The 23,750-nt window shown below is 27.6% G+C and overlaps 1 protein-coding gene across 4 annotated transcripts in view; it reads right to left on the bottom strand.

The window, feature by feature from the left end:
- Nucleotides 1-1,551: 1,551 nt before the first annotated feature.
- Nucleotides 1,552-23,750, bottom strand: part of LOC107439224 (SAM and SH3 domain-containing protein 1) — a 131,237-nt gene continuing 109,038 nt past the window's right edge. For 2 of the 4 annotated variants that reach the window (XM_043044430.2, XM_071177061.1), the window contains exons 5-12: nucleotides 23,487-23,627; nucleotides 19,274-19,355; nucleotides 16,730-16,884; nucleotides 14,962-15,177; nucleotides 12,497-12,659; nucleotides 9,374-10,257; nucleotides 7,282-7,413; nucleotides 1,552-5,739 (exon numbers count right to left, since the gene is read on the bottom strand). In XM_043044430.2, coding sequence (XP_042900364.1) covers nucleotides 5,449-5,739; nucleotides 7,282-7,413; nucleotides 9,374-10,257; nucleotides 12,497-12,659; nucleotides 14,962-15,177; nucleotides 16,730-16,884; nucleotides 19,274-19,355; nucleotides 23,487-23,627 — 2,064 coding nt within the window. In that variant the 3' untranslated portion in view covers nucleotides 1,552-5,448. Of the gene's footprint in view, nucleotides 5,740-7,281; nucleotides 7,414-9,373; nucleotides 10,261-12,496; nucleotides 12,660-14,961; nucleotides 15,178-16,729; nucleotides 16,885-19,273; nucleotides 19,356-23,486; nucleotides 23,628-23,750 lie in introns of all 4 variants that reach the window. The other 2 variants (XM_043044429.2, XM_071177059.1) reach the window with 1 other exon arrangement.

The raw sequence follows: 23,750 nt of genomic DNA, 5'->3' as shown, positions 1-23,750 counted from the left end.
GGGCATGTCCTAAGACTGTCGCCAATAGCCCATTGTGCAGCTAAATTACGATGTGAATAAAGTACCTAATTACCTTATAGTTTTTAATAGAAAAAAAAAAATCGTGAGAGGGAAATTTTCAGTGATATTTTTCTCTGAGGCACGACGTTTGACTTATTTAGTTACAATTACAGATACATATACAGACTTGTGAGTTCATTATGAATACGACTTATAAGCTTTTGTTTACCCGTTTCCTCTCGTTTGATGAAACGGCGGAACTTCTCGACTAGGGTGGCCTTAGGGCTAAATTTTAAAGTATAATCAAAATAAACTAAAAGTCATTGTAGACGAGATCTCTGCACTATTACATCAAGATTGGGATTGAAAAGTAGCATGGCAGTTCAGTCGTTGAAAAAGCAGACTAAAAGTTAAAATTTATCTTAAATTATTTTCATATTTATTACATGATAGCACTGATGAATAACACGTGATTATGGGTTTAACTTATTATGGTGATCAATGCTTTCTTCGATCACACGCTTCTATCGTGATTGATTGATAGACTGTTGATGAATTCATAAAATATTTATTGGTATAAAACATTTATTATACAATTCAATGACGTAAGACAGCTTTTCCTACTGAACTCAATTTAAAAAAGAAACAATGATTAACGAATTCGATTTGATACACCTAAGATTGGACTATAATATGTGAAAATCCAGTCATTAGATTAAAAGTAAGAGTGCGCACTTTGGTGCAGAACAAAGTTAAATGGGCAGGAAAGGCACAAAGTGGAAAAATTAGTTTTTAATTTAGCAAGCGAGCTTTAATGTTCAACAATAAACGCTCAAAATGGCATACTCTATCGGTAACTTATTTGGGATATAAAATGACGTAAACAGTCAAAATTATATGAATAATTATATAAAAATGTGCTTTCATAATTTATTTTATGAACAAAATCGACTTTTAAGATCAAGGGTAACAGAAAGAAGCGAGTTTACCTCTCCTAAGTAATTAAGCACATTTGAGGTCACCCCCCTTCAACCATTGAGTTTTAGAACGTCCGATCATTAAACCAAAAGTTATTCGTGTATTTTTCTACATCCACAATAGACACTCAATTACTTTTCTTATATTTTATTTTATGTCCGTCCTTGAACAGCCGATCCGATTTTTGGGTGTAGGGACTACTAATGTTCAACTCTGTAGCTTTGAACCCAATTCAGAAGACAAGTAAACTTTTGGATCAAGTATTGGGAGAAATTTGCCTTCATGGAGGACTTTTTGGATGGGACTATTCCGCATTTGCGTTACATGAAGAAGAAAACCTCCCACGGCTAGCCTGACAGCAAAGGAACTCTAACCCATCATCTGCCTACTACTGAGGTCCTTTTTACGTCAGCAATGCGGTCGGTGCAAACCGGATGCGGAATTCGTATCGACCAGACATCGCTGGGATTTGAACCTGGTTCAACTCATTAGAAGGCGAACCGGTCCCGGTGATTCCTGTCTCCGGAGCCACCATGACTCATTTTCTTATATGTAACAAATTAAACCAAAAAATAGTTTAGTAGCATTTTATTACATTATACATTTTTTTACATAAATTTTCATTTCACAAAGCACATCTACAAAAGCCGCACAAGCTACATATAAGCGGTGCAAAAATTTTTTTAAACAAATATTGGTTTGAATAGCACTTTTCAAATGTGACATTATTCATAGAGAATAAAGCTCTGTACGAAGCTTCATCAGTTGAATGTACTGTACAAATTTCCCTCATTCATAAAGCAGGAATGTGTTGTGTAGTGTACAAATTTGTAAACATACATATGTATTCACATTGAGCATACACTTCAACAAAACTATCACAGAAAACAAAACTGCAAACTCATAGATTCATTAATTACAATGAAAATAAGTATATAATTTTAGTTTAAGTACATTTATGCCAGCTTGACACTAAAATGTTTGTCATATAATAAAATCAGTTCATTAAATCAGCAGTGCGTAAAGTTAAATTTGCTTTTAAAAAGCAGTGCTTAGATATTTATACACTGTAGCAACACACTGCACAATCAGATCTTCTTAAAAAGAATACACAATAATTGATAAAATGACAAATATTGCACTGATAAGATTAAAGAGAAATGTCAATAAAAATAGGGTCTTGGCACTATTGTATTTGATGAATTACTTGCAAATAACATTTAAAATATTTAAGTGCAAGTGCACAATTTATGTACGCTTTTTTTTAAGAATGCATATCCCAAGACTTAACAATGAAGAATATTCACAATTAAATACTTGTTATTTAAAACTGATATTTTATTTTAAACAGATTTCAAACACATTGTACAAATGATCATTAAATTACAACTATAAAAAAAGGAAGTTAGTGTATTTCAAAAAATAAATATTAAATTATCTGTATTGTATACGATGAATTACTTGTCAATAATGTTTAAAATATTTACGAGCAATTACAAAATTTAAAAAAAATTCCATTTTTCCCCCTAAAATTGTATTTCCTAAGACACAACTAAATTATCAATTCACAACTGAATTATTGTTATTAGAAACATTTAATTTTTAACAAAATTAAGTTTTTTTTATGATTGAACAATAAACCAGAACTTTGAAAAATAAAATAGAATGTTACTGTATTTAAAATTATAAATTACATCTATTGTATCGGATGAATTTACTTAACAACTAAAATATTTTTGTACATTTGCAAAACTGTATGTTTCAAATTTCTTTCCTTTTTAAAACTGCATTTCCCAAGACTTGGCAAACAAAGAATCGTTCCCAATTGAATTCTTGTAATTTAAAACATTTAATTTTTAACAGAATTCAGGTTCCTTTTACGAATGATCAATAAACTATAGCTTTGAGAGAAACAAAGAAAGTTATTGAATTTAAAAATAATAAATAAAACTAGAGCTATAAATGCTATTCACTTCAAAGGGAATAAAATTATTTTACGAACTTTGACATGGAATAATATTTAATATAAATAAGATAGCTAAGTTCAGTTGTTTGTTCTGTTGATATTGGCAACACAAATATTTTTTTATGCTGTTTCATGTTAGTCACATGTATTATAACTAAGTAATAAAACAATTTGGTTGAAAAATCTTCAAAATATAATGAAAACAAGTTAAACTGTCAGCTCTGAGTTCATTTAACTGCGTAATAAACCTTAGCCTTTATAAGCAAACAGCAGGATCCAAAAATACAAAAAAAAGTTTTAAGTGCAAGCATGAAAAAATATAAATCTTATTTATTCAAGAAAGAATTCTCATATGTGAAGTATGAATATGGAAGTTTATGAGACAGATTTATCTACCTTAAAGAAATAAGAAATAAATAGGAAATCAATCATTACATTTTTATTTACTTTTATAGGGAAAGAAAATAATTAGATTCAGCAGCCTATATTGAAGTTTAAGAGACAAATTTATCTGCATTATGGAAATTATAAAAACAATAATTTTGATTTACTTTTACATGGTAAGAAAATTATTAAGTTCAGAACAAAAATTATATTTATTTATTGCATTAAATTTAATGATCTTATTTATTCATGACAGGAAATTCTCACATGTAAGTAAAGATAGGTTATATTGAAGTTTATGAAACAGATTTATCGACCTTACAGAAATAAAAAATAATTAGAAAATCAAAATTTAGGTACATCTTAAATTACTTTTAAAGGGTAAGAGTAAAATTGGATTTAGCACCAAAAAAAAAAATTATATTTATTTATAGCTACTAAAATATGTTTTCAAATCAATTAATAATATGACAAAACTTGTTAAGTTGCATAAAATGGTCCAAAAAACTTTTTTATTTAAAAATTAGACCATATAATCGGATTATTAGGTGTAAATTCTGATACAAATATATCTTATAAACTAAATATAGTACTTTGAATTGAGAAGCACTTATAGAGTTTTATTTCTTTCAGCCTTTTAATCTTCTGTTCTGAAATCAGTTTTCAATAGAACCTGGTTGCTTTCCAATCAAACAAACTGGTTTTCCTTTTTCTCATTTAATGAATAATCATTTGACAGATCCTTTTTGCAAAAATTTGTCTATGTAGAATAATAATTAAAGCGAACATTTGAAAATGAATGTAAAGGATACATAAGAAGATAAAAAGGTAGTAGTAGTTTAACTAAAAACAATTTTAAAAAAAATACCCTTTAAACACAATAAAGAACAACAACTTAGTTGTAAATTGTCATTCACAATTAAAAACCATTATCTGCTGCTTTTAAGTTGCAGGTGCCGAAGTAGTTTAAAAACAATAAATAAATAAATGCAATATAAAAATTTAAGTACAGCATTTATACAGTGATGAAAATTTATAATAAACTTTACATCATTTACAATCATTGAAAAATGTTGGTGGAAAACTTTTTATAAATGGCTGAATTAAATTCAAAAATAGTATGCAAGTACTCATTGAAATAAATTTATTTAGAAAATCAATTCGGAAAAAAGTTTATTTTATGAATCACATTAAACCATATTCATTATGCTCATCTGGATTAAAAAAGTTTACATAAATATTTCTTTTGAAGTACTTTGTAACAAAATAAGCTCCAAGAAAAAAATATTTTAAAAGAATAAGAAGGCTTGCTAAAGTTGACAATTTATGAAAACAAACTCATAATTTATAAAATACATTCCAACTACATCAAATATTAATAGATAAAATTTAATGACCATAGAAGGTCTATAATTTGCAGACATTTAAAACTATCCCAAAAGTTTAAATTTTTAACTATTATTTATAAAATTGGAGGGGAAAAAATGAACGGTTTGCATTTAGAGCAAACTATATAATCCTCAAAAATCCGAAAATTAAAAGTTTTTTCAAACTTCTTACATTTCTACTCCTTTAGAATAAATTTCTATTTCATTTTCAATTCATTCGAATCACACATTTAAATGTATTACGATTACTATAAAATAACTTTTAATGCAGAAACATTGTTTGAAATATATTATAATTTATTTTTAACATTATTTCAATAATAATTAAACTCGTTAAAAAAATCAAGAAAATCCGATTTAAAGTAATAAAAACCTGATTTAAATAAAAACACATCAAATTTCTTAATATTTAAAAAAAAAAAAAAAAAAATGGCGAACCCTCTTTTTTGAAATTTTTGCATCAAGTCTTTAACGACTAGACTGCAAAATTGTTATACTTTGTACAAGCTCTGCTCTACTTCTCATAACTACTATGTATGGTGAGGTTTCTCAGAATCTCTAGTGTACATCAGTTTTTTTACAAATAAAATAACATTATGGGGGAAGATGATGTCTAGTTTAATTGTTGAATATAGACAAGTTGCCTATATTCATCAATGTTGAATATAAACAAGCCTCCCTATTCTTTTGAAAAATTTTAGGACTGAAAAAATGTCACAGAGTTAATGATAATTATGAGAGTGAATGTCCTTGAGTATAGGTGTGAGGCCTCCTCTGGAACTTCATGTATAGGACACCTAGAGCAGACTCCAGGAACACCTGATGATATGGATCGTGGATGCCTAAATGTGTGAGGTCATCGATACCTAAGGATGCTATCTGATAGAGTTCAGTGATACCTGCAGCAAAGAAGTTTTGCATGTACATAGGAAGGCCAAGTGATATGAGCCATGCATGGAGACTTGTGTAGTTGGGTTCAATCACTGGGGCTACACAGGAATCTGATAGAAAGTCATTGGGAACCTAAACAAGGAATAGATGTTAAATGATGCAGTATCAACAGACAAATGAAATAAAAAGTACAGAAACAATTAAACTCGGTGGCGCGACAGCCCAGAAAAGGCGAAGGCCTACTACTGTGCCCATCTCAGTTTTCTTGACCTTCGGCTCTTGGGGTGCAAGAGCAAATATTCCGGTTGGGTGGTCAGCCGAATGCGGAACTCCAAGTTCTTAATTCCCAAGCTTGCTCGGTACTCGTTTTATCGACACACTGAACGCTACCACTCAGCCACCGGGCACAGAAACAATTGACTTGACAAATTAGTTTTTTTTTTAAAGTTTTCTTAAAAGTTACTATTTTACTTAGTAAAAACCTGGTGAGAGGAGTTAGTATTTGAAATGAGGAACTTTGATTAACTCTGAATTACATAAAACATTTCACTGAATTATTCTAAATAGTATAATATAGTAATTCTAAATTGTAATGGGAATAGTAATTCTAAATAGTACAATAAAAAAATAAGAAATTGAACTGATCAAATATAAATGTACGAAATGGTAAAATAATTATATTGTTTGTCGGAATGTTATAAGATAAACCATTCTGAGAAAAAAGATATTCCATAAGTACATATAAAAACATCTTTACAAAAATTTTTATCTCATCTTCAATTTTTAATTTTATTATCTTAAAGAATATTCATGAACTAGAAAACCACAGTGAAACCTGTATAAGTTGACCACTTGTGGTGCTTAGCTTTAGTGGTCAACTTAGAAGAGGGTGCATTATTTTTGCTGTTTTGTCATATTGTTAATAGTTTTTTTATGCCATATCTTATGCTTTTTCATACATACCATGTTTATGTTGGTTGTGTTATTCACTTTACTTGGGCTATTTTAGATGTTAGCAATCAAAATAAAGATAGATATCTTTACATTTTTTAACACAATTATCATTTTTAAATTTTCTTCAATAAATACCACATATACTTCAATATATGAGTTTAACTACAGAAATAAATAAAATGTAACATATATTAAATTAACAGTAAATTGATTTGTCTAAAATACAGACATGCCTGTTTCGTTAGTTATGCATGTCAATTATTTATCATAAATAATTTCTAAACTATTCATAAGAACATATATGCACTAAGAAAACATAACATTACATTCATTTCAAGATTTTAAAATGGCACATGTTCTAGTTATTTATCTGTTACAGAAGCTCTCAATTATCGAAATTAAGAAAATTTGGCTGCTATTCGGTACTCGGCCAGCAGGTTTTAAAAACCTGTCTTTGCTAAAATACTAATTTGCGCAGTCTAATTTGTATACTTTTTTGACAAAGAACTCAAAAATATATGTAAAAAAGCGGTGAAAACAGATTACCCAGGTTTATGTCCCCCCCCCCAAAAAAAAATCATAATAATAATAAAAAAATTAACAACATTTTTACAATTCTTTTTCACCATAATGTAATTCGCTATAGATAACCAACACAGCAAAAATAAAATGAGAAGGGAAAAAAAACTAAATGAAGTAATTAATAGAAAAGAGACATACTCCTCGTCGAGATTGCTGCTGTAAAGCTGTTATTCTAATTTGATCTAAAGCATCTGCTACATCAACTATACTATGTTGAAGCTCTTCTGAATACCTTTGGACTAAAGCTGGAGGAATGCCACAAAATCCAGTCTAAAACATACAAATATGTTATTAAGTAAAAAAATATAAATGATAATGGAAAAGTCTCGTATTATACTATCATGCTAACAGTCATTGCTAAAAAAAAAGTAAATCTAATCTGTATTTAATCAATATTAAAATTTTGATCAGTTTGATACAGTTGAATTAAGCAGAAATTTTAAGAGCTTTACTTTTTTTTCACTACTTTAAAATGCTTCACTTTGAGTTCTGAAAATTCCACAAAGCTTAACTCCATACAACATATTTCTTAATGTACGGTACAATTTTAATCTTTTTCCACATATTTTATTTAATCATTAGAGTTATTTGTAAGAAATTATAAGAGAAAAATAATATGAAACTATTGATTATTCAATAGTAGATTTCTGTAAAAAAAAAATAATAACTTTTCACTGAACTTTTTTTCAGTCACATAGCAATTTGTAAGATTTTTAAGAAGTCTCTCTACTCTTGTTCGAACTCAACTGTCAAAGGGATATTCTAAATATCCTTTTAGTTTAATTTTCACAAAGAAACTGATGAAGGATATTTACTTTATTCAGCAGTATAATACGATACAGGAAAAATTAAAGGTTAATCAGAATTTTAGATATAAATCGTGCAGTAATTTAGAATTTTTTAAAAATTTTTTCTGAGAAAATAGTATTAATTCTGTTCTGCAATCAGCAATTTCTGAAAGCCAGTTAAACAGTATATGTTTCCCTGTTTTTGAGTTTTGGAAAAACATCTTTGTTTTTGAGCAATTTACATAATAAGAATTTATTAGAATCATAATAATACAGATTACCCAGGAAGAAATTAGAATATAAAAATTTTTTAGAATAAGTTTACATTAGTTTAAACTGTCATAAAAATTTTAAAAACGGACTAATTTTAAAAACTGACAAATGTATAGTTTTAAATTACTGGCTCAAAACTGCAAAAGGCACTGTCTTTCCTGCACAACGACAAAAAAAATTACAATTACTGGACGAAAAACAGTTAATTACTTAAAAACAGAAAATGTGACTTTCATTGATTCAAACGTGATTAAACATCTTCATGCGTTTATCTTACAATTGTTATTATTCTTCAACAGCACTTTTACTAAACTAAACTCAGTGGCGATACAGCCCATACTCAATTTTGAATATTGACCTTTGGGCTCTGGGGTACTAGAGCAGATATTCCGGTTGGGTGATCAGCCCAACGTGGAACCCCCAATGTTTAGTTCCCAAGCACGCTTGGTACTCATTTTATAGACCCCTTGAAGGGATGAAAGGCTGAGTCAACCTTGCACGGCCCGAGGATCAAACCAAGGACCTGTGGCACAACAGAGCAAAGCGTTACCACTGAGTCATTTTTTAAAAGAAATTTATGAAATTTAAGAGTTAAATTACATTTGAGTTTTACAGTCGCTAAGCAGAAAAAACAGGAGTAAAACATGCAAATATATAAATAATTTGCATTTAAAAAAATTACGAAAAAGTCAAGTATACATTATATATTTATATACTGAGATAATGATTTTTAATTAAGTGTTTTTACACTCTCTATATTTAGTTTAATATTTTAATTATTTGATAAATAAATCTTTTGTGGTTATAAATAAGAATGCCAATAATTATGTTTCAAATAAAGGGAAACTATAAATAAGCAAGTTAAATTTAACTAATATTTATAAAACAAATGGCAGGCAGTTAGATCAAGTGGCAACAGCAATCCAATAAAATAAAAAAAAAACTTTATAATAAAATGTAAAAAAAAAAGTGTTGAAAGTGCATTGAATGCACTATTCTTAACTAAATAAAAATATAATAAGCATAATCATTAGATTCAATGGTTAATGAAAAGATTTTTAAAATACACTTTTAAATAAAATAAAAATAAATCAATTAATGAAATAACAAATAAACCATTTATAATAAAAACTTCGAGAACTTGTATTATTTCAAATGTAAAAACTGACCTTATCAGTATAAGGCTCTTCATATAGGTAAATTTTTTCAGCAACTAGTTTTTTATTCACTTTTGAAATAAGAGTGGGTGAGGGTGACCTTGTGTCATGGATCAAAGTCTGCAGACTACCCTTCCTCTGCTTAACTCTCCTATAAACGTGCCTTCCGGGAGAATCTTCCGCCTCTGTTGCAGGATCACTCACAATGTCATCGTATTCGTGCAGATTCCTTCTCGAAGATTTATTGTCCGTCCTCGAGAAAGAAGTCCACGCGTAGACATAGCCCCCTCTTTCGGGATACGCTTCGGCCGATATCTGCCGACATCTAGAAATATTGTACGTGTAACTATTGTAGGAAAATTCACTAAGAAAGTCCTTATTTTTATGTGAATGGGACTTGTGACGATTATGCTTGTTCCTGACCTTCCTGGGAGAACCTGGGGATGACTTAGTACCAGATGTTGACAAGAAATAAGGAACACTTAAAGGACCTGGTTCGCTTTTGGGTAAGGAAGTGTCAACAACACTATTGTTTGTTGTTCTTCCCTCTTCATTGTTGACAATCTTTTGAAGAGGAAGAATGTTATAATTTATGTGTTCTTCAGAATGTTCATTTGTACTGGTCACTGCAGTAACGTCGTCCACGGTGGATGGCATGGACTTTGTAACGGATTCACCACTGAGGTCAAGATTATTCATGGCTAGAGTAGAGTCCGGTCCCTCTCTCGAGTGAGTGCCGCTCTCCGAGTGACTAGTATCTTGATCTTCGAGGTCGACGGTAAACTGGCCATTGTTTAAAGCTCTTTGAGAGGAGTCTTGTTGGATTAGGTTCTCGTGACTTGCGTAGCAACCAGAGTCTCTTGGAGACTGTTTTATTTGTGATTCATCCTCCAGGTCTTCTGGAAGAATAATAAAAAAATTAATAATTTTATAAATTAATAATCAGTTTTTAGCATGTTTAGTGCCACATCAATGACTGACACTGAACTTTGAATTTAAACCATGCCAGTCATCTATGACTGAGAGAGTAAAATATGATATAAAATTAAAAACATCTACATTGCTTAGAATATGTATTTAAGAATTATTTTATTTAACTTTAGATTATAACTGAAATTTTTATTTATTTAAATCTGTAAGTAGTACACTTTGCACTGCTATACAACAATACAAGCACTTTTAAACAGAGTGAGTGGTCTGGCGAGGAGTTCCTTAAAAATGTGGGTTGTTCAACATATTAATTAATAGAAGAATATAGAAAAAAAAATTACAAAAATCATAAGTTTGTAAATAGATTTCAGAATAATGCCTTAGAATAACTTGAAAGGCTACTACTAAATTATAAAATGAATTAACATAAATATAATTTTATTTAAATAACATTCTAGAAAATTTTTTAAAAACTGGTATGGAAATGAAAAGTATTTTTCACGTATTAAATAAGCACAAAGTACTTTGATTCATCGAAACAAAATAGTGTATTTTATATTTATTTACTTTATATTATAGATGTATATTGAATTCAAAGAACACTAATATAATTTCTATAAAGGTAGCATAATAATTATTCTTTAACAAATTACTTAAAAACAGTATTATTTAATGTTTATAACTTTTAGAACCGTTAAGTTTTTAATTCAGATTTATAAATAACCAGTTCATTAGAAAGTATTTTCGGCATAATAAGAAAATGTTATTTCTGAGAACTGCTGCCTGAGAATTTCTTCCTTCAATATTTTTATATTTTAATTTCAAATTATAACAATAATTATAATTTATAACCCTTATATAACTGTTACAATGTTCATCACAACTTGATTTTAAAAATAAGTAAGACAAGAAAGATTTTTAAATTTCATACAACACAATTTTATGAAAATCTTTGTCTCTTTAATTAGTTTTAATTTTGATTTCATAATTCAAATATTTTATTCCATCTTTAAGCATAATAAAAAAATTTCTGTTGGTAAAAATTCAAAATTTTGAAACACAAAAGGTAATTTTATGATAAAAAAATACATTTTTTTATTTCTAAAAAAGAAAAAATAACTGTATTATCAAATTAAAAATTTTGAAAAAACATTCAAGAAATTTTTTTTAAAAATTTAATTTTTAATCAAACAATTGTAAAAAATGAATGAAGTATTTTTGTTAAGGGCAATCATAAAATTTGTAAGATATGTTCTGAAAGAGAATAACTTTTTATAACATACATTGATATCCTACACGTTTTTTATTAAGAGAACTGCACACTGTGTCAATCTTGTTTCTCCCTACAATAGCAGTCAGAAACAAAATAGACAATATACGGCTATTGAAATGCAATTATCTCGGAGAGTCATGAAATAATTAAAAAACAATTATTATTTGATGTAACAATCTTAAACTTTTGTAATTATGGTACTTTTTTAAAATACAGTTTTTAATATACAATCACAAATTATAAATTTGCAATTCAAAATTATTGTGTAATAAAAAACATCAAACTACATAGATTTAATAAAGAAAATCAAATGTAAAAACTAATACATGGCTCTTAAAAGTTCAAAATATGAAACTTCTTTTTAAAATTTATTTACATACATTAAGTATTTGAAATATATATACAGACGAACATTGTTAATACAAAATTGGCAGGACTATCATAATTATTTCCTGACAACCGAATTTTGTTTTATTAGATACATCATGTAAACATTTTATTACATACTATTAATATATGTTCTAGATTAATGTATGTAAACAATTATATTGTGAACCAAACAAAACAAGCTAAAAGTTTAAACAATTTTATTTATTTGCCTATCTGCTATTTCTAACAATGGAAGAAAATAGAAATTGCATTCCTCATATTTGAATGACTGGGATTTTATTCACATGCTTATTATCCATTATGCCTCCAGTTTCCTTTCATGTTAAGCAATAATCAGCTTGAAAATTTCATGTTTAACATGTAAAATATAACAATAATTGATTGCTGACTCACGGGACTGAACATAAGTTTCATATAAAGTGATATTTCAAGTTAAACAGTTTTGTGTTTATGATGTTCGACTGTATATGGATAAAATTGCACACAAAGATTTTAAACATTTTGATATTATATTGATAATTATTAAATAAAACTAAACATACCTTCAATATCTAGGTCTACATCCTGTAAAATTTCTGCTGCTCTTAAAAGTTTAGAGCTGTGTTCAGGGTTCAGGATGCCCAAACTATCTAAGTCTACTTTTTCAATTTCTTTAAATGTATCTAATTCATCATATCCATTTAGAACCAGAACATTGGTATACTCCTATGAAATAAATATTACACTTAGAGCATAATATTACAATATATAAGATGACACATAAATTTAGTATCAAATAATTCCATTGAGCAGTGTTTCTCAATCCGATTCACTCGAAAGACCGGTAAAATTGTTCAGTGTTTTATCATGGACCGGTAGGGTTAGTAATTTAGACTATTGGCCTAATTTTAAAATCAAGACACTTAAAATGTTTACCAGTTTGCTTCTGATCCTTCACAAACTCTCTAAAATAAAAAATATTTTGAGTCTTAACCTATCGCAATATAAATAAAATTTATAATTATTATAATTCAAATATTAATCTGCAGAGCAAGAACCAATGCTACACAGTATTCAATATGCCTTTTCAACTTTGATACACCTAATATACATTATATCAGTTCTCTTGTTCAATGACTAATAAGTTTGTTTTCCTTCCACACTTTTCTCAAAGCAGTTTAAAAATTAGGTTCTTAAAAAATTTATTCTGCGTGCTGAAGATAAAAAAAAAAAAAAGAAAAGAAAAATGCTTAGTAATTTAGTTTTCAAAAATTACAAGCATAATACAGTAAATCTTAAAACTGCCTCATAATTCAAAGACTTAATATACATGAGTAACACACATAATATAGTGAAAAAACTAGCTAAAATCGATCTATTAATTTTACAACACTACAGCAAACACATAAAAGACTTAATTTTGATTATGAAACTGATGCATTTATACATCAACTGATTCCATTCCAATAAGAATTTTCATTCTGAGATTCAAAATAATGCTTTACAACAGAATTTAACTGACTTTGCATTATTATTTGCCCAATAATAAGTAGAACAATTGTTTATTTAATTTTCAAATTAATTTTGTAAGAAAATTTTTTTAAAGGTGATTTTCTTATTGTTATGTTTTCATAATATACATAACAATTTTGATGATAATATTACAGCATAAAAGTTCTGAATAATGTGATGTCTTTCAAATTACTAGGTTTCAGGGACTGCAAACAATGTGATTTAACAGTTAAGTATGACCCTCCCAACTGAAGTTAATTTTTCTTTTTAGCTCTCATTTGATTATACAAAACTGCTAATTAACTAATTTATTATTTGCTTTAACATAGATTTATGACTTTGTTTTAGGGGTTTAAGCAAATAAAAAAATACCAACTACTGAACACAAATAATAGTCAAATAACAATGTTTGAAACAGACAAAATATATACATAAAAATAAATGTCCAATATAAAGGATAAATAAAAAAGATTATTCAGCTTTTTTCAGTTAATTTTTTTAACACTTAATATTACATTTTTCTAAATACACTCACTTTTTAACAGATTATTTATTCCATTACTTGTTAACAAATAATTATGATTTCAAGTACTGATAAATTATCGTCCATTAGCTTATTTGTTATGAATATTGAAATAAATATCATTTTTAGAATTTAATTCTGTGTGAAAAAGTTTTAGTTTGGAGTAACAAAAATTAAACTTAGCCAAGGCATAAAAAATAAATGAGACTTATTAGAATATATGTCGGGAAAAATGAAAATTGGCACAGTGCTCTGATAGGTAAGCTTGGAGTTTTTTTTTACAATATTAACAGAGTCATTGATTAAAAAAATATTAACGGAACAACTTCAAATTCAACATAACAAGATTTAAGATTCTACCATAATGCTTTGAGATGACACTAAGAATAAAAAGTTAAAAAACAAAAACAATGTAAATGTAAAGATATCTTACAGCTGATTTAAAAAAAAAACAATTATCAAAAAATAAATTACAATAGAAAGTGTACAAATTAAATTAAAAAAAATTATATTGAATCAAATTTGGATGCTAAAAAGCAATTTATGATAATTGATGAGTAAATCAGAAATACAAGGTAAAGAAGATGCAAAATTTCAAGATTAACCCCCAAATGAGGCGGGTGAGTACATTTTGCTGTACATAAAAAAAAAGATTACAGAAATTAAAATGAACAGAAAAAAAATTATGGCTAATATTTTTATATTTTAGTATAATAGAAATAAAGCATACTTAAAAAAAAGAGATTTTTATCTCTAAAGTGCTTTGAATACACTAATCATAGTTTTAAAAATTTATTACAGTATAATGTAAAACTGAGCACAAATAAAAATATTAACACATTCATAAAATAGAACACTCTCTAAAATAATTTTATAAAAAAGAACAAACCTTTTCTCAAAACTATGTCAACAAATAATTAACTCATTTTTAAGCAAATAATAATTACTTTTTCAAATCGTGAATAATTTAATTAACAAAAAATGAATTAAAACCTCTAATCCAATCTGCTTTAAGAGTTCTTCCAAAGTTTCAGGCTTTTTTGGCAGGTTTAACCAATCAATGTTATTCTTTCGGCGCCTGTGTTTGCACTTTCGCTCCTCCACCACTTCCTCTACGTTTATGAACTTGAAATGGCCAACTTTTCCTTGAGCCATACCAACCCAAATACCAGTTTTGTGCTTAGCAATGATATCAATAATATCGCCTTTCTGAAAAACAATGAAATATCTTTTCATTACGTAGTAAAAATAGAAGTAACAAATTTACACTAAACTTTTAAAAATTAGTATAAAACAAATGTAAAACAAAATTAGGAGAAGTACAGTGATTACTGATAATTCAATATCAATACAGTCGGGGATTACTTCAAAGATAATCAACCAATATGTCTACGTTTGGCAAAGAATTGGTAAGAAAATTGCTTTTATTCAAACAATGTCACAAAAACACTTATTGGAATAATTTTAAACACTTGTTTCCAACGTTTTGAAATCTTAGCATTGTTTGATTTAGCATTAAGTCTAAGTTGTTTATTATCTTTTTAAGAAAGCATTATACAGAAATCATACTTAATTTCTCCAGTTCCTCCTGATTACATCAAACAATAATTCTAAATATCCTCAGTGGTAGACAGATCATGGGTTAGAGTCCCATTGCAATTAGGCTAACCGTGGGAGATTTTCAAGGTTTTCCTCTCCGTGTCATGTAATTGAGGGTTAATTCCATCGAATATATCCTCCACGAAGGCTAATTTCTCCTAATATTTGATCCAAAAGTTCCTTTGCCTTCTGGATTGGGTAAAAAATTACAAGGCTACATAGTTGAACATTGGTGGTCGTACACGCAGAATCGGGTCAATTGTTCAATAGCGGTAAAAAAAAATTTTTTTAAAGAAACACATTAATTTAAAAAAAAAATACATGCAACAACACAGTGCAGCAGTAAAGAAAACCTGAAAATACTATTGTTAAACAAAAACACTAATAAAACCTAGAAAAAATTTAAAAGTTATCAAGTGATCTATCAATTGTAGTATAAAACATATAATTCCTTCATACTATCTGGTCATATTATACAAATTTACAGTATACTCATACATTAGTACACCTACATATCAAATAATTCCCAAAATTGTAAAGAATTTCAAACAAAAGACTGTTTATGATTAATCACTTATAAATCTTTTCAGTTCAAAAAAATAACCTTAAGTTCTCATGAAAGTATTAAATGCATCCTAAAATAATTTAAAAATAAGTAAATGATTATTATAGTTAAGCTAATTTCACATTTTCTAATAATTTGTTTTATTGAAGCATTTTTTAAAAGTTGAACTATAAAAAAAGGCATAAAATTTTTAGCCTTTAATTATTTAAATTTTAATCTTTTTATATACAAAACTTAAAAATAGTTTATAAAATATTGTAATTTTTTTCAAATATTTAAAAATAACTGCAAACATTATCTAAAATTGCAATAATTTTAATAAGAAAATTTTAGAAAGATTACCCTCTCAGATAATGCCATGAGAAAGATGTAGTGAAATTGTATGAAAAAGATAAGTCAGCACATAATCAGAACAGTTAAGTCAGCATAATGAAAAAATACAAAAATAATATAACTTTGAGAATGCAATACATTTAAAAAATTAATTTACATAGCAAAGTTAATGTGCTACATGCATTCAAGACATAAATCTTTGAAGGAAATAAAATTTGCATTTAGTATAAAAATTTTTTTACGGAAGCATTAAGAGTGACTTACTTTAAAAGCTAGACCATCTCTATCATAGGGGCTAGGAGTACAATCAACAAGTGCACGAGCTTTCCCAATAAACGTCCCGACGTAGGAGTTGTGGTCATCCTCTCCAGCAGATGTCGAACTGCGGTTGCTACTCGTCGGGGTCGGAGGTTGTAGGCCTAAATGTTAAAATTAAATACATTAATTACAGGTACTGTAAATTGTAACAATAGAGAAAATATTTTTAAAAAATGAGTCTTCAACATTCACAGTTTTAACTCTCCTTGCAAGTGGTGTGCGCAAAGGGGAAGTGTTAGGGGTTTGAACCTCCCCAATTGAGGATCCACTTCCTTTCAAAAATGAGGAAATAAGAACCAATTTTTTCAGGGAAAAAATATTTTTGTTTTACTTCACCAAAATCAAAATTTTTTTTACGTAAAAAACAATTTATTATGAGATTAAGAAGAAAGGGAGCTGCATACATTTACAAAAGGTTAGTCATTTCTACTTAATTCCCCTTTATGCCTTCTTTTAAAAAGCAATAAACGTTCTTCACAAATGAAAATTGCATCCCTCATGTTCCACAAAGCAGACTATCTTATATTGCATAAAAATGTCCTCTGCTCGATCTTTAAATTACTTCCATATTATCTAGGGTCTTTTAAACTTCCATCTATAATTTTTTTCAAACATCAGGTTTCGATGGAACCACTTTGTATAATTTCAAGTCAAAAATAGCCCCAAACAGAGAATTATCTAGAATTTCTTGGGCTATGATATAGTATATTTTCAGGGACATGATTAGGGGGAGACTCATTTTGTTGATGGTTATTCTGTTTGATGGTTATTCTGTTGATGGTTATTCTGTTTCTGAGTCCCTGGGACACTCATATAAAGGCTCTTTCATGCTGGCTTTTATTTTAAATGAATAATTACCTTTTTAACTGAAATTATTTATTGCTGCATTATTTATTTTGCAACATATTTGAGATAGTTTACAACCGATAGTTACATTTTGATCCTTATTCTTCTCATCATTATGAAAAAGAATTGAAATGTTCATTGACAATTAAAAGAACTTATCAATTAATCCCTTTGGAAATAAGCAATTAGTTGTATTCAATCAATTTGTGATTTTGTATTGGTGCAATAGGTTTGGATTGCGGTATTATATTTTGTATATCAAGGTGATTTATTTTGATTTAATTTTTCATGCTTTTTTTTTCTTAAATCATTGGTTTTTCTTAAACTTTTTATTTATAAAATTATTAAGGATTTTCTATATTTCAAAAATTGTATAACGAAACTTAAACATTCTTCTTTGTTCTTTCCAAAAATAAAGCATTTATTTAACAAAAAATTATGAACCATGTTTTGTTATCCACAGACAGAAATATGTCATCACTTAAACTACTTTATTAATTTATAATTTAAAATGAAACCCTCTTTCAGTTAATTAAAACTTCTTCTTTAAATTGTTAACTATATATTAAATTCAAAATGTAAAGTTTAATTTAAACAAGATTTATATAATACTTATCTTAAAAATACAAACAATATTAAAATATCCCTTGACAGAATTAATTCAAATATTTTCCTTAATAATAAATATTGTCATTTTAAGTTGCAGGAAAAATTTATTTTTAATTGGCAGAAAAACTTAACTATTTTTCAGTCAATTAAAAATAAAGTTCTTTGAAATTAAAATATTTATTTAGGAAATTATATATGAGTTAATTCTCTCCAGAGATAGATTAATATTGTGTGAACTTTTAAAATCAGTATTATATTTAGATATTAATCTAGTAAAAATTTTACATTTGATGCTTTCACTGCATAAATGTAGAATAGGCTGCATTCTTACCAATATCATCAAAGACCTAACAATAATTGAAATTGCCAATTCAAAATACAATTAGTAATACTTTTGAGATTGAATTGATCAGTTTCAAAGATTTAATGCTTCTTTTGCTTGATAATCTCATTATGTAGTCTCTGTTGTGTTTAAAACACTATACTCACTCAATTGTTAAAAATTGATTAATTTATTCATTTTAAAAAAAAAATTTAGACTTTTAACTAATACTTAGGATTAGTAGAGATCATTTTATCATTTCTGCTAAAAGTGAGTCAATTATTAATTAAATAATAATAATATGAATTTAAATAAGTGCAAAACATGTTGCTAAAAACAATTTAAAAAAGACTCAATAACTTTAAAGTCAGCCATTTGTGCACAAAAATTTAATTATTAAATAATTTATTTCTAAAATGTTTCCACACCTTATACTTCATTTATATATCTAAATTTTTTACACACTTCACTTAAAATTAATTTAAAATAAAAAAAAAGTTTTTAAAACCTAAATTGTATGTCAATGTTACAAAAAGAAAATGGTTTTTATAACCAAAATAAGAAGAAATATTAAAATGCAAAATTTCTGAAATTAAACTATTGTGTATGCATTAATTTATCATAATTAGATATGCTCCCACATGAAAATGCTAACAGTGTGATGATTAAAGCAAAAAGTTGAATAACAGAAGGAAAAAAAGTAGCGATCTTACTTGAACCAGATCCACTTGGAATACTTTCTACAGAGCTCCCAGGTTGAATGACAACATCAGAATTCTCCGCCCCTTCTTCTTGCTACAATATTTCATAACATCAAATATTTGCAGATATAACTCTTATTCTATGAACATAATATACACATTTCTAATTATTTTAGAAGAAAAAAAATGCATATATGTTCTGTGTGTAGATTTATTTATACATCTCATAATTAAATGTTTCAATTGTTTTACTTCACAATAACAAAATGTTATGTTTTTGTTCTAAGTAAGTTAAAATAAATTAAATCAGGTAGATGTCTTGTTAAAAGTTACATTTAATATAATTTAAGTTAACAAAAGAAATTCTGTTTTAATTATATTAAATGTAACTCAATTACTGGAAACTCAATCATAAACACACTATATTCAATCACTGGAAAAGATTTCCAGAGTCTCCAAAGCTACAATTTGTAGCATATGCAGTATGAGTTAGTAAATACATGATAATAACATTGGCGTATAAAACACACCGATAAAACATTAAAAGAATGCAGAAACAAAAGTTAAAACAGATCAATTCAAAATTACTATCGCTCCTTTAAGTATCTGCAACCACAAGCAACCAAACACATAAAGTATCTAGTTGTTTCTAAAAAATCTTATGATTTTTGAGAATTTTTAAAAATTTTTATCAGAAAAGAAAGAAAAGCTTTTTTTTAATTACAGATTTTTAACAAAAAATATTCATTTCCCTGATAGTAATTTGAATTATTAAGTAGATTTTCGAATTCCCTGAGGTTTCCAGGTTTTGCCTGAGGGTATAAACACTGATAATTCAGTTAACTTCCATACATTTTTTAGAGACATGATACAAAATTTTATGAGAATTAAAAATTAAAGGAGGATGATCAATTTACACCCTCTTATAATTTTACCCCCAATATCAAAGATTAGAGTATATAATAGAGAATAGCACCATAAAAAAAGCGACATGGTTATGAAAGTAGATAGTGATACAATACAGCTGAAACTTGCATTAATAAAGAATAAGAATACATTTTTCAGCATTTAAGTTTTATATAAAAAAGATTTTTGAGTTCTAAACTCTTTCTCTTCAGTTCTATTGCTATGCAAAGTAAAAGTTCTCTTTGATTTGTAAAAGGACATTTGCATAATTTGATAAACCATAGGTTAAAGCTGAGAATATCTCACAAATCAAATTAATATTCATAAAATACATTCATTTAGATTAATAATTTAACACATTTTAAAAGTTATTAGTTCTCAAATATCACTCATAAAGCTTTAATTAAATAACAAATGTTAAAAACAAAAACTAAAGTAACCTATAAGTAATTATTGTATACCATAAGTTTCAATGTAAAATTATTTTTAAATGTTCTCAATCTAGATAGAAACCTGAAAAATGTCAAAAGATTTTAAAAACATCTCAACTATTCTACTTGAAATGCTATCCACCAAATTAAAAAATCTATTCAAATGCATCACAGTATTGATAAAATTCCTTTTAAAGCATACTAAAGAAGCTTGAACAGAAATCAACATTATCTTAATTATACTAAAAAATAGGCAACACAAATTAAAATTCATAAAAACGAAATGACAAATTTTTTCTTCTATTTCATTAAAAGTGTTTAATACATTTCATTACATATTATAATGAAGTAATTTATACCAATTCATTCACTTTTTGAGTATATTGTCATTTGAGTACATTCAATTAAGTTTATTATTCTTGTAAAAAAACTCTTTATTTTTTTAAAAATAAAACAACAAGTAAATACATTAAAAAAAAAGGTGTTATTAATTGCTTATTGATATTAAAGTAAATCAGCCATTCATTTGCTTGTTAAAATAATGACTTTATGGGATATCATTAAATGTTATCAGTGTTTTTCTTCAAAATTATCTCCATGTTGAAGAGGAGCATTGAAATTGGCTGTTAATGCCATATCATAATTATGTTCATGTCTCAGAAGAGCAATATATTATTTGAACTGAGAATCAGCATGTTGCCATTTTATGTCACTTACGTAGAATTTGACAATATAGATAGCAGAAAGCGAAGTGGTTTCACTTTAAAACATAAGACAGACATCTTAAATTTTTATACCAGACTATTAAAAATGATGCATGCAGTTAAAGTGTTGAATTGTGAAGTACAATACAGATCCAATTATTTCAATAAAAATTATGATTACAAACAATTTAGAGATGCGCTTGTTAGGAAAAGTCTATCTACAATTTATGATACTTTTTAACTATACATAATTTTTATAATTGAAAGGAAATATATAACGCATAAAAATAAGGATTTATATAGTTTTTTGTTCTCATTTTATTTACCAACTCGGTATGAGTGGCTTAAATTGGTAAATTTATCTAATTTTGTGATTCATTTATTGTCCTATTATTTATGGGTTCATCTAAAAGACTACAAGCAAGTGCTCCTGGATCAGAAAAGAGAGGCTAAGAAAATGAACCACTCAATTAATCAGAGCAAAAATAAGTATATGCAATTTATTACCTACACTGATACATCCAAACACATTGAGATTGGAGAATACAAATTTGAAAACGTGAATCCATTTATCTACATTGGCTCTGAATTCAACACCGAGAATCTCTTGTCCACAGAAGTAAGGAAGAGAATAACTGCAATCAACGGATGCCTTTAGGGTCGAAGAAAATTTCTGAAGTCTGACAACATAAAACGGAATACCAAGTTGCTGATATTTAAAAGTTTCATCAGGGCAATTCTCACATATGCATCTGAAATGTGAACTTAATTCCAGGCTGATACGAGAACTCTCGCAATTTTTGTAAGCAAGATTATCGGATCTATTTTTGATGGCTTTTGTAGTAATGGAACTTAGCGAAGAACTAACCCTGAACTTTACGGGTCATTCAGAGAACTGGACATAAGGTCCAATGTATGAAATGGATCGGACACATTTTAAGAATGAATGATCATCGAACGACGAAATAAATCTTTCTGGCAAAGCCAATAAGAGTTAGAAGAAGAGGCAGACCCAGATTGAAGATGTTGCACAGCCTCCAAAGTGACTTTGTCTCAACAGGGTATCTGCTATATTTTAGATTTTCAAATTCATGACTTTTCAAGAACTTTTCATGACTTAACTATTTACCGACAAAAACAGAATAATAAATTTAAAAAGCATTATAAAAATGTTAATTGAAATGATAGGTATTACCAAAACTGTTATACTCTGCATCTTCATATTTATTGATTTTTAAAATTAAAAAGCAGAGTAAACAAAGAGTTGAAGCAATAAAATAGCTGAAAAAATAATAGCTGAGCAAATAATTTTTTTTTTTTTTTTACGGCAGAATTATGTTCTAAAGATACTTTTCTTGTTCATCAGAAAGGTAAGAAATACTCCTGACTTGTCTGTTCTTGTTTCAGAATTTAAAAAAATTTGCCAATGATTGGCTTGCTTCAGCTAGAATTTTAAATTGGTAAAATAAAAAATATAAAAAATTAATAACAAAAATTCTAAAATCACAGAAGTTTAAAAGATACTTCACTCTAGAAATGATGCTTTTCTTTCATTTTTTGAAAGAACACCATAATTTTTAAAGAACATGATAAAAAAATTATATATTTTAATAAAATATTACTCTGAGAGGGGATTTTGTTACAAATTCAGATAATCAGAACACTATGAAATTGGGGGGGGGGGATTCCATTTTAAAGCTAAAATTTTTGGGTGACCTAAATGCATGACTTTCCATGGTTTTTTTAAAAAAATAGTTAAAATCATGACATTTCATGACAAATTTTGTTCAATACCAAAATTCATGACTTTCCAGGTGCACGGATACCCTGTCTCAACTAATGCCAGAGACTGGATGGCACAGAAAGTAGGACTGGTCTCGTCTTCTCGAGAAACCCAAGGTTCACCCAGGACTGTTGATGAATGAATGAATTTATTGATATCAATATGTTGGTTATCAAAAACATTATACCCCAAAGTGATCATATTAAACAGAGATTACTGTAATAAATAAATATGCTGAATTTTGCAGTTTTAAAAAAAGAAGTTAAAATGACATAATTTAAATTGAGCTTTGACGTGCTCTATTTTAAAAATACTGTCAAAACTACAAAGATATAATAGCAATTAAATATAAAAAAGACAATACTGAATACAACACAAAATAAAAAAAAAAGAATAATTACCTCTTCATCTTGAGTAGCACCTCTTGAATTTCGTAGTCTTGATATTTTCTTTTTGACATCTCTATGTAAATCTCGGACACGACCAGCCCAAGAGGAAGAGGTCCTTTCTCTAGAATCTCTATAAAAACGAGCTTCTACTTTCTGCAATAACATTAAAAAAAATAGATATAATACATATGGGAAAAGGCAAACTCCATAACTAAATTAATATAACATTTATTAGCAAATACAAGACAGTAGGAAAAAAGATTAACACACAAGAGG

Source organism: Parasteatoda tepidariorum, chromosome 2, assembly GCF_043381705.1.
Source record: "Parasteatoda tepidariorum isolate YZ-2023 chromosome 2, CAS_Ptep_4.0, whole genome shotgun sequence".
NCBI lineage: Eukaryota > Metazoa > Arthropoda > Arachnida > Araneae > Theridiidae > Parasteatoda > Parasteatoda tepidariorum.
The sequence above is the reverse complement of the archived record's forward strand: the minus strand, read 5'-3'. Positions and strand labels throughout refer to the sequence as shown.